This window comes from Rousettus aegyptiacus, unplaced genomic scaffold, assembly GCF_014176215.1.
Source record: "Rousettus aegyptiacus isolate mRouAeg1 unplaced genomic scaffold, mRouAeg1.p scaffold_m13_p_7, whole genome shotgun sequence".
Classification (NCBI taxonomy): domain Eukaryota; kingdom Metazoa; phylum Chordata; class Mammalia; order Chiroptera; family Pteropodidae; genus Rousettus; species Rousettus aegyptiacus.
The window spans coordinates 18,447,417-18,466,012 of record NW_023416310.1 but is presented as its reverse complement, the minus strand read 5'-3'; the positions used below and the strand labels follow the sequence as shown (position 1 = coordinate 18,466,012).

The 18,596-nt window shown below is 31.1% G+C and overlaps 1 protein-coding gene across 12 annotated transcripts in view; it reads right to left on the bottom strand.

The window, feature by feature from the left end:
• Positions 1-18,596, bottom strand: part of BIRC6 (baculoviral IAP repeat containing 6) — a 184,843-nt gene that overhangs the window by 32,531 nt on the left and 133,716 nt on the right. For all 12 annotated transcript variants that reach the window (XR_004952019.1, XM_036224567.1, XM_036224569.1 and 9 more), the window contains 4 exons: positions 17,391-17,608; positions 14,544-14,708; positions 13,539-13,707; positions 3,699-3,909 (listed from right to left, as the gene is read on the bottom strand). Coding sequence is in view for 11 of the 12 variants with exons in the window: in XM_036224567.1 (XP_036080460.1) it covers positions 3,699-3,909; positions 13,539-13,707; positions 14,544-14,708; positions 17,391-17,608 (763 nt within the window). In the remaining variant the exon portion in view is untranslated. The remainder of the gene's footprint in view (positions 1-3,698; positions 3,910-13,538; positions 13,708-14,543; positions 14,709-17,390; positions 17,609-18,596) is intronic.

Here is an 18,596-nt window from a genome sequence, read left to right as displayed (position 1 = left end):
AATAAACATCTGTTAAATGACAAATCAGTCATGCTCTTGTGATTGGCCAGATCTCACCTATCTAAATATAATCACAAATTTCTAGTGCACAAATTAGATAAAAGCAAGGTACATGATCTGCCTTTTCAGATTCTTAATGAAATGATAGCTTCCTATTTCCTCTTACAGAAGGTTTCAGGCATGGGGGAGTCAGATACTCTTTACTCTGAATTTTGAGATCCAAATTAGTTGGGTTTAGGCACGAGCCTCAAGATAGAATTATCTCGATTAGGTTTTTCCCACCAGCAAAAGTAAATTTCTCCTTTGTACTTGGGCAAAACTTTTTAATTTCTCTCATCAATAAAAGATAAAAATCGAATAAATAATTTCAAGGAAAATCATTATATGTAACCATAATCTTCATATAGAGATCTGAAAATCATTATATGTAACCACAATCTTCATATAGAGATCAGTAAATCTTCATCTAAGAAGACCAGAGTTAAACATAGTCGACTTCATTTGAAGAAAAAAAAAAAAAAAATGCATGCCTTTTGTGTATGCTTGGTTAATAATAAAAAGTAACAAATAAGAAAGATGTTAACAAAAAGAAAAAATAAGGCTATAAGGTACATGAACATAATTAGTAAACTAGTACTTGCTCTGTCTTACTTAAAAAAAAAAATCCCTACACTATTTAAGTGTACTGCATTCACCCTTACATTTCTTACTAATTAGTAAGTGCGAAGACAAAAATAGTGTAAAAATGTTCTGAGCTGGCGTACACCTACAAATTATTTTCAAATCATAACTCCAAACCCTGAAACATATTATGTAAGTGCTATAAAAATAGAACATGCTTGCTTTGACCACTCTCTTCCAGTATTCTGTGGTTGTGAAAAAATACAGTTGGAAATGGGGCAGGTGGGTAAAGGGAAGGGGGAAGCTTTGCACTTTGAATCAGTGTTAAAATTGACTTAGGTCAATATCTGTGGGTATGAACTCGATAGGAAATTAGATTATATTGTTTGTGATGAAAATATGAAAAGAAAATATCTTAAGTCTTGACAGGTTGGAAAAGAGCAGATTTTATACTCTGTGAGGTGGAAAATGAATTCTCAATGTTTGAAACCTTGAAAGTAAAGCAGGGATGTTATATCATGTATGTCTTTGCTGATTTCTTTTTCTAACAGAGGGTGAATTATATAAGAGATATCATGAGGGATCATCTCTAGGATGCATAATCAAATCCTAATAACAAAACTTACTAGTAGTGTTTCTTCATCAGTAAAATAAAATTATGGTTAAAAAGTTATTACATAGAAATCACCATAAAGATAAAACAACAGAAATGAAATGAGCTATATGCAGTCATTTATAATCTTTACATGCATGTTTTGTTGGTACAGAATTTAAAAGTTTAAAGTGTCAGTTTTTTCTTATTGAAGGAAAGAATATAAAGAATTATTTTTGTCCAGGTAACCAAAAAGAAAAATAAAGAACTCCAGTTAAATAAAACTCAGTTAATATTGTATAAATTAATACATTTATACAGAAGTCAAGTTTACTTTTTAAAAATTTATAATGTATATGTTATATGAACAGAAAATAAGAAAAGCAATGAAAAAGGCACTCTAGGAGCAAAACTTTCATTTACTGTAATAAGCATCTTCTATAACTACCTTAGGATTCAATACAGTAGAATTATATTTATATAGGATCCAACAGAAATTACAGCATAAGGAAATATGTAGTACAAAGAAAGTTATTATTTTAATGGTATTATTTTGACCTTTATAACACCACAAATCTGTGATATTATTTTCAATCAAAGTGATAATTATAACAACATTCAAAATTTTTACATAATTTTTCATCTAAGAAATAAAATAGTCCTGGGGAAAACACTCAAGGTTTCATAAATTTTTAATTTTCAGTTATAAACTAGTACAATATATCTCAAAATTCAGAAATATAAGGTATAGGAATAAAGGGCAAGATTCCTCCTAAAAATTCACGAGGGAAATTTCAAAGCTCTCTATATATTATTGCTTTATTAAAAACTATATGTTTATTTTATAAGAGTAAGAAACATAGATGGTCAAGGCAGCGAACAGGATGTTTGATCAGACAGTTCTCAATGAGACATTAGCTCAATTAGAAAATTAGACTTTTAGTTCAATTATGACACTGCACTTCTTTAGTATAATTACATTGGTTGCCTAGATTACTGTTTGAAAGATGTTTTTGACACAGGGAAGGATGGTACTAAACATAATACTATTCTCTATAGCAGAAAAAAAAATCTCACGCTATTGAAGAAATATAGCTTTACATTTTCCTCCTCTAAAAGAGTAGTATGAAGTCTATGGCCATGCCACCCTGAACAAGCCCGATTCTGTCTGATCTCGGAAGCTAATAAGCAGGGTCTGGCCTGGTTAGTACTTGGATCGGAGACCACCTAGGAAGACCAGGTGCTGTAAGCGTAAAAAATAAAAAATAAGAGATTGTAAACTGACAAGGTCGTTGCAATCCGTGAGGTCAACCAAGGGTTGCCTCACCCAAAAACAAACAAACAAAAAAAAGAGTAGCATGAACCTATAGCTTTCTATATCTCCAACAACTGGCTCTTTAATCTCTTCTCTAATCTACTATCTTACTGCTTTGGCAGTCAGCCACTAGTTTTTAAAGCGATAATGACCTTAAGTTAATTGAGTAAGGATTATCTACCAAGTTGATTTCTCTCTGAAAGGTGAAGACTGACAAAAACTATTCCCCCAATGAGCAGTCCTCTTCTATTATTTGCCATATACTGTGTTTGTCAAGTTTTAGGTTCTTGAAAAATAAGAATAGGTAAACAAATATATTACGATGGCAAAGACCATTAATTGACTCAAAAGACAACTGACAAAGGAATAAATTTCCATTGATGGTATAAATGCTCTAAAAATCAAAATCAGGCCACCTTTAAGTAAAACTGAACAAATTCTAAGGGAAAGGAAAAGGTTTACTAGGTTATTTTAAGAATTTTTGATAACAACTCATCACCTGCATCTAAGTGTGGTATAAACTTAAACCAAAGATTCATGTAAAAATTCAATTTTCCATGAAGATAAATACTAATTTTATTGTAACTCCAAGAAATAAATACTAAATACTGACTTCTAAAAAAGGTTATAGCATGAATTATAACTTATGTATCAAAATGAAACAGGGGCAATCCATAATCCCAACAACGTCAATTCTATGAATCTATTTTGCAGATTTCTACAAGCCCCAAAAGATGTGTGTCTGAGGTTGTTATAAATTGGAAATAACCCAAATGTCCACTAATGGATAAGTTATATAATGTACAGCATCTATATATAATGCATAGTTAGAAGAATTAAGAACAATGTGAGAAATATGTATTTACTAACACTGAAAGGTGTCTTTGATCTCAATGATGAGTAAAACTAGTATCTATCTAATAGGTACAATGTACAGTATTTAAGAAAAACTCCGTACCTACAGCTAAAAGATCACACAGGGATCTATTGGATAAGCCAATGTGAATAAATATTTCTGAGTATATGATTTGGTGGATACTTGTTCTCTGTAGATATATTGCTTGTGTGTATGTGTGTTTAATCTGCATATATCATTTTAAAAACACCCTCAAAGCTCTTTTTAAAAGATTATTAGAGGCAAGGACAAGACAAACGAACAAAGTATAGTACCTCAAACGGTTGGTGTAGGTATCAACACAGGTCTTCATTTTGGCTAATAATGTACCAACAGAAGTTTGACACTCTGACTGTTCTTCTTCCTCCTCACCATTCTCTGTAGAAAGAGGCAACAAAAGTGGCACCATGGACGTACAAGAAGCGATGGCCCGGAGCAATTCCAGCAAAGCTCGATAGAGTGGCACATGTCTTGCCATGTCGAGAACTATGAGAAGGGAAAAGCATAAAATGAGAACATGTGCAATATAGAAATTCACGGCAATGTAGCTTCTACTTGGATCTTAAGATAAACTGGTTAGTTGGTAAATGAACTAATACAGTTGTTTATGAAGCTCCAATGTACAAAAATATAATAATAGGCACTTTTGGGGAATGAGCTAGAGAAAGAGCAATTAATGTAATTAAGTAACTATCCAGTTATACTACACATAAAAATGATTAAATAGCCCAGATACTAAATTATGAAAGTACGTACACTTATTACTTACTATGAAGTAGAAATATATTTTAAAAATTAAATTGAAATAATGAAGCTACTCTATCTTAGCTAAAACAGAATGCATTGACTGGTTTATCAATACTATGTTTCAACAAATCATCTTGATAGGAAAAAAGATGACTATGCTAACTTAATTATCAGCTACAAGTCAAATGAAATTTTTTTCTTAAAATCACATGTTTCTCAGAATGGATTCTTGACTCTTAGAACATATATTGCTTCTAAAAGATGTTTTGTTAGGTTTTGTGGCTTTCTTCCAATGGGAATTTACATTTTCTGTGAATCAGGTGAGATAAAGATCTAACAACTTTTTTCCAATACCAGTTATCAAACAGTTATTTCATCAACATTAGTTATGTAGTTACTCCATAAATATTCACTGAAAACCTGCTTTTGGAAAGGCTAGAAATCCAGCAATAAAGAAAACAAACAAAAATCCTTGCCCTCATGTAGCTTACATAAGGTAGAAGACATATGAGTAAAAATGTTCAGGGCTAATAAGTACTCTGCTACAAAGAAGACTGAAACAGAAATGGAGAACTGGAGGAGTACCAGCTGGAGGCAGGAATTGCTACAAAGATTATAGTGGGTGGGAGATGAGGAACCCTGGACTTTATGTGGCAACTCATTAAAAGGATACAGAGTTGAATAAAAATTGTTCCAATTGTCTGATGAGAAATAGGCTGTTCAGAATGATGGAAGAATAGGCCCTCATTTCGCACCTTCTCCAAATGAAGTAATTTTAGCTCCCTATTGGCAGTTTTTTAAGGATAAAGGCATAAATCACAGTACTCAGATATCTAATCCCCAAATGAAAATAGCAACTGTAAACAGTGTGGTGAGTTTCCCTGCTAAAATTGAAAGACAACTAAAAAATTGAGGAAATGACTCTTGACTATATTATCAGCAATTGAATGAAACCAGATACCAATTTTAGAAGTAATCGCCCTATAAATATGGTTTCATGTAAAATGTAGATAAATTTATATAATGTAAATGACATGCAAATTTAATTAGGAACAGTAATCAGTGGTACTTAATTGAAAGTACTATAAATTTTACTGTTTCAAAGGTAATTAATAATAGTGATTATGATAATAATAGCAAACACAGAGAGCCCAGGTGCAGAAACTATTCTAAGCATTTACATACATTAACTAACTTAATTCTCAAAACCCTATGAGGTAGGTATTATCGTCATTTTTCACATGAAGAAAGTGAAGCTCAGAAAGATGAAAAACTTGCTCAAGGCTCCATAATCAGTGAAGAGAGCAGGATGCATATGTAGTTATCCAACTCTGAGGTCCAAGCCCTTAGCCACTAAAATACACTGCCACTCAAAGGGTATCAACCAACTGATTCTAAAATTTATACGGCAAGGCCCAATACCCAGAACAGCCAATACAAAACTGAAGAACAAAGTTAGAGGACTGTTAAGACCAGACTTATAGACTTAGTATCAAGCTACAATAATCAAGACTATGTACTACTGTCGAAAAAAACACATCAATGGAACAAAAATGGTAACAAAAATCAGTGCACGAAGCTTTCTAGTAGCTTTACTCATAACTGTCAAAAACTGAACGCTACCAAGATGAATGGCTAATCAAACTGCTATTATATCCATACAATATTATTCCATGATAAAAATAAGCTATCAAGCCACAAAATGATATGGAGGAACCGTAAATGCCTCTTGCTTAGTGAAAGAAGCCAATTAGAAATGGTTATATACTATATGGTTCCAACTGTATAACATTCCAGAAAAGGAAAAACTAAGGAGCCGATAAAAAGATGAGTGGTTACGAGAGGTTTTGGGGAGAAGACAGGGAGGCTGGATGAATATGTAGAACACAGGGAATTTCTTAGGTCAGCGAAACTATTCTGGTAAGGTACTGTAATGGTCAAATGCATGACACTATGCATTTGTAAAAACCCACAGAATTGTACAATGCCAACAGTGAACCCTAATGTAAGTTATTTAGTTAGAAATAATGTATTGCTATTAGTTTAATTGTAACATGTACCACACTAATACAAGAACAAAAGGATACTACTAGTGGGAGAGAGAAGGGGGATACCGGAATTCTGCACCATCTGCTTAATTTTCTGTAAGCCTAATACTACTTTAAAAAAGTCTATTGATTTAAAAACTACATAAAATTATAGTATTTTAAATAAAATCTAATAAGAACATAAGTAATTCAAGATATGTTGATTTTAAAAAATAAATAGTTATTGAGTTACCACGAGAGAAAAACACAAAATGAGAAGCTACCTATCCATTGTAAGAATTATGGACAGGACAGCCTGGCAGGCTAAAACTAAATACGAAAGAGAGGGGAAAAATATATGACAAATTTGCAAGCACCTGTAGGTTGATAAATTTTTTTTAAAATTTTTAATCTGGCAATAAATGGGCATAGAGAAAATATGACGGCTCTTCTAAAACAAATGCAATGTGATATTTCCTTCTATTCTATTAGTATTTATTTTAATTAATTAAGTTTGCAGTGGGAAGGGCCAACTGGGATCTTAAATTATACAAACAGAAGATATTCTCTTCATATCAGGGAGGGATGGAAACAAAAGCTGTGGAGACAGGAACAAGCAATGGAAAAGGAGCTGCTGAAAACAGTCCAGTATAAGATGTGAAATTACTTTTTTTTTCACAAACAACTTTAAATAAATTTCATTACTGTGGCATTCCTTATATTCATTTAAACTTAAAATACGTTTTTGTATGTTTGCTTTTTTCTTGACCATTAGTTGCATTAAAAAGTGTGCTCGTTTTAATGTCAAATTTTATGATATGCTACACTTATACTTAAAACTTGAAAGACATTTATATCTAATTTTAGATTATTTGTGTATTTTTAAAGATTTATTTCTTATTATCTCCAAAGAAGAGTATTTGGAAAACTAAGGGAGAGCTAATTTATCCTTTATTTTTTAAGATATGCATTTTCAAACTAATATGCATGGGTGGTGAGTGAACAAAAGGAGTCAATAAATGTTAATTAACCCTCTTAATGAAAACCTGCCTGTTAAAGTATAAAACAGACCAACTATTTCAATCTTGAATTCCTTAATCCTATTTATTACGATGAAGAGGTTAAGGACAAAATAGTCCTTTAAATGTAGCTCCTTTTCACACAGCACCACCTCGTTGTTATTACAGGATTAATGTGACCAGCCTCACAAAGGAAGAGCAGAGGCACCACATAGTTCTGCAACACCCTGTCTGCAAGAGTGTCTTGCAGCTCTAAAATTTTACCCAGCAAGTGCCAAGTGCAGTTTAATGCTACTGTTTACTATTATTACACAAAGTCACTATCTTAATCCTCAGATGTGCCTGGTTGCTAAAGTATGAAAAAGACCTTGGAATTGTTGACAATTACAAATACAGGTGTGTGGCATTACTATAACTGTTCCAATAAAAAAATATTCTAATCTGTAATTAGTAATTAATACTAGGTAGAACAAAATTCTCATTTTCTATATTTGAAACTACAATATTTCAATGGGAAAAAGGAGATTCAAATGGCTAAAAAGAAACAGAACAGTTTAAAGGTTCATCAGTCAGACAATTCTTAAGAAATAACTAAAAATATTAGGGATTGTGCACATGTGTGTGAGAGAGAAACACAAAATCTAGCATGTACAAAAGCTAAAAATAATTCTAAGACAAAAATGGAACACAATACCATTTGGCCTATTACTGTGAGAAGCTATCAATTTATACCTCATAGTTAAAGTGAAATTTATCATGGATTACTAATAGAGAAGACTCATCCCTTGAGGAGAATTGAAAACTTTTGCCATGTTCAATACACAGCTTGTCCAGGTTTTGTTCACTTCTTTTCTCTGAGTGTAATGGAAGCTCTCCATAAAGAGAAAAGGTTCATTCATCATTTCTGTGAGCTAAAGTAGGTTACCTGATAACACTTTATCACTGATGCAATGTAGGGTAAGGAACGTTTCTCCTTTAATTATTTTAAAACTCTGACATTTAGAAAATTCGTTATTTTAGGCTAACATATGTAATGAGTATACATACATATCAGACAAACTATAGTTCACATTAAATATATGAGCTTAGTTACATATACATAGAAAATTTTAAGGTTTATTTATAGCTACTAAATATAGAATCATAACATATAAATGGCAGAATCTAATGTATGCCTTTTCATTATATTTTCTATTATTCTGTCCAACTGTTAAAATAATAGACTGGAAGTTCTGCTAAATATATAGTCTATCATTTTCCACCATGTTAACTGACTAAAATAGAAACGCACACTAAAAAATTATGTAAGAAAAAGAAGTATAGTAAATTGATTTACTAATTCTCTGTAGAGTTCAAAGGTACCTTTCCTTGGGATTTGTTTCATAATCAATTTTCTTTTTCTTTAGACTCAGAGATTGTCTGGGAAAATGGGTACTTCTGCTATCGCAATAGCAGAATATGTAAAGAAGCAAGAAGATAAAAAAGAAAAAACAAAAGAATCTATCTTGGTCATGTTAGGCATAACTGGGACAGTATTTAAGCTCTTGGTAATTGTTTTCATGTATATCTATACCATATTCTAATAGTCTCTTTCACAGGTTTGCATTCAAGACAAAACCCAGTAAGAATGATTTCTAAGACTGCATTTTGAAAGTACATTTCCAGAAGATCGTAACACACATTTCAGGGTAAGTGGCTTACTCTAAGCATAACAATGAATATGGACAATAAAGACTTACTGCCAGAAAAAATACAAGACCTGGTTTTATCAACATGACACAAAAGCAAAAATGCTAGACATTTCTCTAAGAGCATATATTGAATATACATTATTTATAATCAAACTGTATTTAGATTTGTTTTCTTTCAGCCCTGAATAATCTGCCTAACACAAGAAAGGGAAATTTAGTCAGTAGGGGAAAGAAGGCTAACAAAATGTACAGGAAAATCAAGTTTTAGAAGAAACGCACACTTTGTAATGATTTTTTGGTAGTTAAGCAATTTAAGTAAAAGGTTACAAGGAAAATAAACACAATATAGAAAAAGCATCTTGTTTTCTTCCTGATGAATCTGTAGTATATGTTGTCTTATTTCTCTGATGAATTTTGGTAACACAAAATAGAAGAGGCCCACCTACAGGATAAAAACCTCAACTCAATCTAATAAAATAGTATTACGTGTTTATGAAACATTAATCAAGTAGACTAAACTGGTGTAAAAATCAAATAAACTCACTGTGCAAATATTTAATTTTCAATTAAAGAATTTATCCATTCTTACTTTGCCTAACTTGGAATATATGGAAACATAGCAATCGTAGATCCTTAAATTACTTCTCTGTAATTCATAAATCCTTACAAGTGATTAAATACTAAAACTCAATCCATAATTATTTGCAATCAACATCCCTACAATTAACATGGTTAATGTGAATATCTTAAAATATAATCCTATAACAAAATAGTCTTGCCTAGTAAACTGATTTACTCAAAAGAGAGTTCAATTTTTTAGTGCTGACCTAATAATCTGACTTTATAGTTATAACCCTAACTCTTAATCTATATTTTTTCTCTGGCAGATTAATAGTTGTAAAAATTATACATAAACAAAATTTTTTGTTTTTTAAAAGGGGCTGAAATAAACATTGAGTAGAGGAAAATATCAATTCTTTTCCACCGAGAACAATCTTAAATTTTCACTTATATAACTCAAAAGATAAAGCAAACTATTCTTTGATGTTATACATTTCAAAATAAAACAAGACTCTAGTTAAAATCTTTGCAAATGAGATTATTGAAACTACATCTTAAGTACATATCATCGAAAATGTCGATCCATCAATAAAATATTAGTCAGAAGTTGTTTTACTTCAGAGCTACGAATTTAGTATGTAATTAGCGATAATTATATAAGTGCTGGAAGGGAAACATCAATGAGTTTTATACAAATATGATAATCATTTCTGTACCTGATGATTCACATGAAATTTTTAATCTCCTCAATTTTATTATTTAATTTATTGAATTTATACTTCCAGACTGAGCCTTAGCCAAAAAATTGTTTTAGGGATCCATGTCAACCCTAGATATGCTGAACTTTGGCTCAAGTTAGCTGTTAAGTCAGACATGAGTCCAAAAGAATGAACTACATGGGAACCTGCATCAAAAAATCAAAGATTTCTAGCAAAGGATTAAAGTATAAATGTTTTTTACACACTTATTCACTTGCTCTACCCAGATGGAAGGGTATTCCATGGGGAAAAAAAATGTGTGTGTATGTGACTCTGTGAGTGTATACATACACACATGTAATCTTTTAGAATTTCTCATGTAAACCCAATTCAATTATTGTTTTAGCCAATTCCTTTTTTATGGGGTCTTTTAAAAAGCATTCCACTGACTTAAATATTAGCTGTTTAATACTTAATTATATAATGGCAATATAACTGACATTATGTAAATGTGAGGCCCCTGAGCCCTTGGGTCTTTGAGCCGCTCTTGCTTGGGCCTGCTTCCACATCTGGAAGTGTTCTGTTGCTTTACTTTCCCTTCTAATAAAGCTATTCTTTTCTGCTTTAAAAAAAAAAAAAAAGTAAATGTGAAAACAAACACAACTAATTCTTAATAGGTTTACAATTTAACTATTTGGAAAAGGAATGTGTGTGTGTGTGTGTGTGTGTGTGTGTGTGTGTGTGTGTGTGTGTCTCTCTCTCCAATATATATGGTACAAGTCATTTACAGAAGAAATAGAGAGTTCTGGTTAATCTGGCAGGCTGGTTAGGTGGATTTTTATTAAGTTTATAGTTTAAATGGACTACAATGTGAGAAGTGAAAATCAGCATTAGGAATACCAGTAACTAATAGGAAAGGAAGAACCATTCTATTTGGGATAATTGAGGAAGGTATCTCTGAAGTGCTGCAGATATCCTACCATTATAAACCCATAAAAATCAAATCAGTTGGTAACCCATCTAAATTTTAATTTAAGCAACCTCTCTCCTGCCTTATAAAACTTACCAGTAAAATTACTCAACAGATAAAGTGGTATATTCTATACCAAACATATTTCCACATAGGATGCCCTTGACAAATGTGAGAATTCTAGACAAAAGGAATGAACATTTGTGATGAGTACCTATGTGCCAGACACACTGAGTGGCCACTAACATACTTAAAATTTTGGCACTATGTACTCTCTTGCCAGGAACAAAATGGCATACGGAACCTGATAGTATCTTGTTTCTAAATCATAAGTAGAAATAAATACTTTTCAAGAAACCTAAGGCCATATTGCAACACAAAATTGAAAAAAATGGTACGCAATTCTACTTAGCAGAAGAATCTTTTCAAATTTTCACCCATTTCTAACAGCTTCTTTATTATAACTGCAAAAAAATGGCATATTACATCTCAAATTTTTCAAATAAACTATTATAACTATAAATATAAATATTAAGTACTATGTGTTATGATAGCTCAATAATTATTTGTTTCTAATTATTTCTCAGGCATGTGTATTAAACAAAATAACTATTTTCATAAGTGAAAATATATTTCCTACCAGTATCAAACCAGTATCTTTTCATTTAATAGCACTAATACAATTTCTAAGCCTTCATAGAACAAAGGCCCTTCAGTTGCCCTGTGGCCTAAAAACATGGGTAAGTTTTCAATTGTACATTTACATTCAAGTAACTTTAGTACTATCTTTTGGATTTAAAGAATGTGATCGTATTTAAATTAAGACAGTTACCATAACAACAAAATTAACTTTATACTCAAATAGTATAAAACTGAAATCCCAAATTTATAAGGAATATAACCAAAGATAAGATATAATAATAAGAACTTCAGACACAAAAAATCCAGTGTGAAGATAATCAGATAGTATACTAAAACCTGCAATAATGGGCTTTGCCCCACCATAGCTAATTATGGAAATGCCAAACCAATACTTTGAAAATCAGAAAATTTTAATACTAGTATATACCATCATTTAGCTAAGCAGCAAAATTAATAGATATTTTATAATATCCCCAATAAAGTCTTGTGTTTGTTCTTTCATTCTATATTCCTCTATCGCATACATTATTTATTTATTCTTTTCTCTTTTCCATATTGATAAAATCTATTTACATCTCACTTTTGAATTTAAAAAATAGTAAGTTTAATAATGACCATATTACTGCTAATCAGTTAAACTTGACCAAATGAGTAAAATTCTGGATTTCGTTTTTTCTCATTTGTTCTTTCCGCATCTGTAAACTGAACGACTGAACTGGATAACTCTAATTTCCCTTTCTACTTTGAAGTAATACCTATATTTACCTCCATACTATGAAACTAGCACAAAAAAAATATATTTTTATAACACTTTAGTAAATGATTTTCAGCATGTTTCACTAAATTAATAGCAGGTAATATCATGTGGTCAGTGGTGCTGTTTATGGAACATAGGAACATGTTATTTTCAAAAATGGGAGTGAGATGAGGTGAGGGTAAGGAACTCTGAAATAGCATTCAACTTGTTAACTCCACATTCATATATTTTTCAAAATATTTCCAGCAAAGAAAAAGGATCTCCATCTAGTGGCCAGTGGGGTATCTGCAAGCTTATTGAATAGCATAAATTTAAGTGACAGTGGCTAGAGAAAAATGATCTTTGTTTATAGTACAACTTTCAGAATAATATAGCTATAACAAATTAAGTTGGAATGTTGAAATTAAAATAAACACACCCTTTATACAAGGATCTTCCTATCCTAAAATCTCTCATAAAAATAACTACTGTCTCTCCATAAAGGTTTTTATCACTCTTTTTAAGAATATTGGAAGGTAAGAAATCCTAATACAAAGTGTTCCAGTTTCTTACCTTGAAGCTATGGCTTCAAATTTACTGTTTTATAATTTTTCTAACAATTCTCTTAATTATAGTCTACTAAGTTCTTTAAAGAGAAAATTTTAAATTATATTTTAAAAATTACTAAAATTGCTACATTTAGTTGCCTAACAGAGTTATGTTACTGACTTCATGTTAGTCCAATATGCTAAAACCAAGTAAGAACACTAAGGGATGTCTTCATTTTATTCTGTGTTCTAGGACAGGTGACTACATAGTATCAAATTAGAGGCTGCCCAAAACAACTAAATATTTCCAGAATAATTTTGAAGAAATCAATCCATCAAACTCATACCTACATATATTGAGAGACAATAATATCAAATATTTAAACTGAATCTTATTATTCAAACTGATAATGATAAGTAAACAAAAGTATTCACCCACGAAAATAATTCAAAAGACTAATTACAATGTGATTTACCTGAATCATTTCGTAGATAAGATGACATGGCTGGGATGAGGCAGGACTGACTAAGAAGCTCCAGAAGTACAGAAGGAAGAGCATTACTGTTCTGTCCTCTGCTCTCATGAGATGACTGAGCTTCTCCATTTACTGCACCACTAGCGGGATTTATATAACTTGCAAGAACCTAAAAAAAAATTGCTGGATTTAAATTGCATTTAGGCTTCACATACTTCAGAAGCTCATACTTTGTAACATATCCAGTCTGAACAGCAAGAATATATATCTTCAACTAAATCAATGTCTTGTACTATATGCTCTAAAAATGAGACATTTTTTCTTTAGACTTTCAAAAGACAAGGATATGTTTTGAATGGTGAGGGACCACATATGACTAGACATATAGAAGCAATCTACCTAAAAACACAAATTTAAAACCTTAGTAGCAACTCTGACATTATTTGTTTTACTGAATAAATTCAATTTACAATTTGGGGGTGATAGAATCTCAGAATTTTATACTAAAATGAGCCTATCATTCTAGAACTGCAGAAAATAAATGCTTAAAGATTTACCCAATATTAATCATTCAGTCGACGTAGGAATTAAAGCTAATCTTTAAGCAACTCCCCTTCTCATATCTATACTAGTTCATCTTTCCTGATTCTAGAAAAGTCATAGAACAGCAAAAGAAACAAAGATATAATTTTTTTTAAAAAGTTGCTTCAGCACTTTAGGTGAGAAGATGACTATAAAAAGGCAGATATTCCAGTTATCAAATAATTTCATCTTTGTCACTTTCTTCTCAAAGAAGCTAACTGAGCGGGGAAGTAGTTTAGAGTTATAAGTGGGAAAGAGCAATTTTTGTTCAGTGGTATCTTAAAGTACTGAGAGGAGGGAGCATAACTGGCTTTATAAAAGTAGCTGAGGATGACTTAGACAGTCACTGAGGCTTAAAAATCAATACAAATATAAAAAATTATTTAGCCATTATCATTGACAATATTAACTTTGCAATTATACCTGCAGAAGACAAGTAACATGTTCCTCTTCTAGCCTCTGTTTAGTTAAGGCTTGTTCCACATCCCATCCAGAAGCTGTAGAGCCTGTTCCAAAGCCAGTCCCTTTGGCCCAATATAACTGCTGTTCTTCTGTTGATGTAGGGTTATGAGAGCTTGATACCTGAGGCTTATAACAAAAATAAAAATTTATTACTATTTGGTGTTATTTATCCTTAAAAACATTTATCAGTAGAAATATAAATAGGTAAGCCTCTACAGAAAAACAGTGTGGATTCCTCAAAAAATGAAAGAAAGAATTACTATGTGACCCAGCAATTCCACTTCTAGGTATAAACCCAAAGAAATAAAAACTGATACTCAAAAACTGATACACACATGTGCACAGCAAGACTATTCACAATAGCCAAAAAGTAAAAACAACCCAAACACCCACCAATGGGTGAATGAATAAATTGTGGTATATACATACAATGGAATATTATTCAGTATATGAAGTACTGATATATACTACATGGATGAACCTCAAATGCATTATGCTAAGTCAAAGACAACAGGCACAAAAGGTAACATACTGTATGATTCCATTTTCATGAAATATCCAGAGTGGGCAAATATACAAAGACAGAAACAGACTGGTAGGTGACCAAGGTTAAGGGAAGGAAAATGAATAATAAATATGTATATTTAAAAATTTAAAAATATTTATCAGAAAAAATGGGGTAAAGCACTTTAGGGCTTTAAGAGTTAATGACTCAAAATTAAAAAGAGAAAACAGTGAAAAGAATAGGAACATGAGCCAGATCTTTTAGGATAAATCTTAGTAAAAGTATACATCAAGAAAATTCTATGATGGCATCATAAGTTTTTAATCACAGTAAGCAAGACTGCTTCTATTTCTAGAAGCAGTAATTCTTAATTTCTTCCTTGTTCAGAATGTGATGTATAGAAAAACCTCTTTTGGGAATAGAGAACATATTAAAAATGTAAATAATGTACAGACAGAAAAAAATGACTGAGAACCATTGGTCTTTAAAAATAACCTCAAACTCTGTAAAATTCAATTATTATTTTTGTGAATTGTAAAATTAATTTTGTAATGACAACCGTCCTTTAAAGATTTTTCATTAAACATACTATGTACCCTCGAAACATCTGCAATTAAATATGTTTAAAGAGTAACTTACAAGTAATATCAATACCTTTTGTTTTCTTTAATGAGAATATTTTTAAGGAATAATACATACAAACAAAACTTTTATAAACTGATTTGCAATATAGTTTTAGGGATCTACGATTGAGGAATTCCATCTTTCACATTTTATAAGATAAACTGTTAAAAGAAATCATGAACATTTTATTACCATATAAACATTTACTAGTAGAATGATAAAGGCTATTGATAAAAAGTTATTTTTAAAAAAGATTTGAAAATGTGAACTATAACAAATACAGAAAGAACACAAAGCAAATAGATCAAGTCCAATTAATTGCAAGCACTTATTTAACTGCACAGGTCAAAAATTAAAGATCACTGCATGTAAGAAATTGTCCTCGTTCCATTTCCTTTTTGTCACACCCTCATTCTGCTACAAAGCTAATTATAATTCTAATGTTTATACTCATTACTTCCTTATTCTTCTTTATAACTTTACCACCCTAGTCACCAGAGTTTTACTTTGTCTAATTTTTAAACATCATGCTGTATATATTCCTTTATATCTGGCATTTTAACTGTACTTGTGAAATTCATTAATGCTGTTCTGTGCAGTTGGCTATTATTTTCTTTTATCAGTTTACAACATTCCATTACATAGTAGACTACAACTTACTTGTCCATTCTATTATTTTTACATTATTTATTTTATCCAATCTACTGTCTTTATATTATTATAAAGGATGACGATGTAACATTTGTGTTGTGCTTCAAATTTTACACATTCTGATGGGTGAGTGTTTATAGTATATTAAAGGTTTTTGTTTGTACTGTTCCAATAATCAATGAAACATCACTTTTTCACATTATTTAGATAGACTCTTTCGTGAAGTACACATTCTACCATTTCACCTATTTCCTTATAGGGTTTTCTGCCTTTTTCTTTTGTAATTTTTGAAGTTCTCTGAATATTGTTGATATAAGTTCTTTATCGGATAGTCACAAACATAATGGCCCATTCTGTGGCTTCCATTTCCACTCTCTTTTTAGTATTTTGGATGAAAAAAAGTTTGTAATACACTGGTTCTTTTAAAAAATTTCACATATTTTATGTACATATTTCTTCAAATTTATTCATAGGTATTTTTTGTTACTATTCTAAGATATCTTTAATAAGCTCGTTATATTGTTGCTGAAATATAAATAACTTTTTATTTATTGTACCTGAATATTATATCCTCATTAAACTCACTTATGCCATTAACTACTCTGGTTTTTTCTATAGACACAATAACATTATCTTGAAATAAAGAGGGCTATTTCTTCTTTTCTTTGTTTTTTTTTTACTCTTGTTTTACTGTACTGGGTAGAAGCTACCATTCAATAACATGATTCTCTAAAATTCAAGTAAGGAAAGGAACAAACATCACTGTATAAATTCAGCATATCCTAGTAACTCATTAAGCTATTAAATCTTTCTTGCTTTTCAAGTAGATGGGGTAACTCATAGTTTTCTGAAAGAGCCTGATAGAGAACAATTAGTTCACAGTGTCTCTTTTAAATATTCTTTGCTTTAGGGGCCAAGAAGGAACACGCAAGTGTCTGAAATATTAATTACTTCAAAGAAAACTATATTTTGTACTCTGTGAATCTGACTTAGTTTTTCATAATCTAAAGAATGAAACTTAAACCTACCTCTGCTTGATTGAGGCTAGAGTTTGGAACCCGCGGGGCATGGTGGCTCAGAGCAGAGAGGCAGACAAGAATGAGGTGTAGTGCTCCAATTTCCAATGCCATCCGCCTTAGAAGCACACCATCATCAGTTGTCAAAGGTGTAGTGCTAAATAAGCTACGAAGGACATGGAAAGGAAGGGTTGGAAGCACATTGGCTGACGGAGATTGTAGAATATGGCCTAGATTAAAAAAGAGAAGAACTCAAAATTAAAAATATTCGAAAACACAATAAGGAACAATATACAGAATCACAAATTAATGACAATGTAATAGAAAATTATACCATTAGAAAACAGTCCGAAAAGCACAAATAGAATAATCGTATCTTAAAATTCAATATAAGTAGTGTCTGTGAAACCTCTGTAAGACACCATATAAACTCCGAAAAGAAGTTGAAATATGTTCATATGATAATAATTACAGACTGTCGAATTTATTATAAACTAGATTTTAAACTAAAACATAATAATTTTAAAAGAAGCATTAAAAGTTTCTTACAACAGTATGAAAATAACTGCTTGCCTTTGGAGTAGTTTCAACCATGAACAGATAATGAAAGAGTGAAACTATTTTGTTTTGTCTGAAATATAGCTTTCTAGCTAGACGACAAGTGTCAAATGCAAAAACAAAAACAAACAAAAAAACCCACTGCAACATGAATTTGTGGATGAGACAATCACTGCAGAAATGAATATCAGATCAAATAATTAGAAATTCCTAATCTACTGAAGTACATGCAATTTATGTATGAAACCAAACAACCAGGACTATTTAGTATGTAGCAGCTGTAATTTAATAATGAATATTTTTTAAAAATTGAAAATACTCAACATTTTTAAAGAATCCCATCAATATGAAAATGTAAAAGAAAAAGTATATACATTGAATGTTCAAAAGCTTCAGAGTTACAGGATCCACAAATAAATTCAGTTTTATTAAATGTACTTTGTGGTACAGGATCTAATGATCCAACAGTGAATTCTTTCTAAATGGCATGTGAAAGCTATCACCTCTAATCAAAACCATGTGACTTTAAAATAACCAAAAAAATTAATTTTCAAATAATTAACTGAAAAAGTAGAGGTAAATGAAATGAAAATCTACTTCACAGGCCATCCTAAGTGTGATTTTTGTATTCCCTTCTATTAAATAAAACTGCCAGGCCAA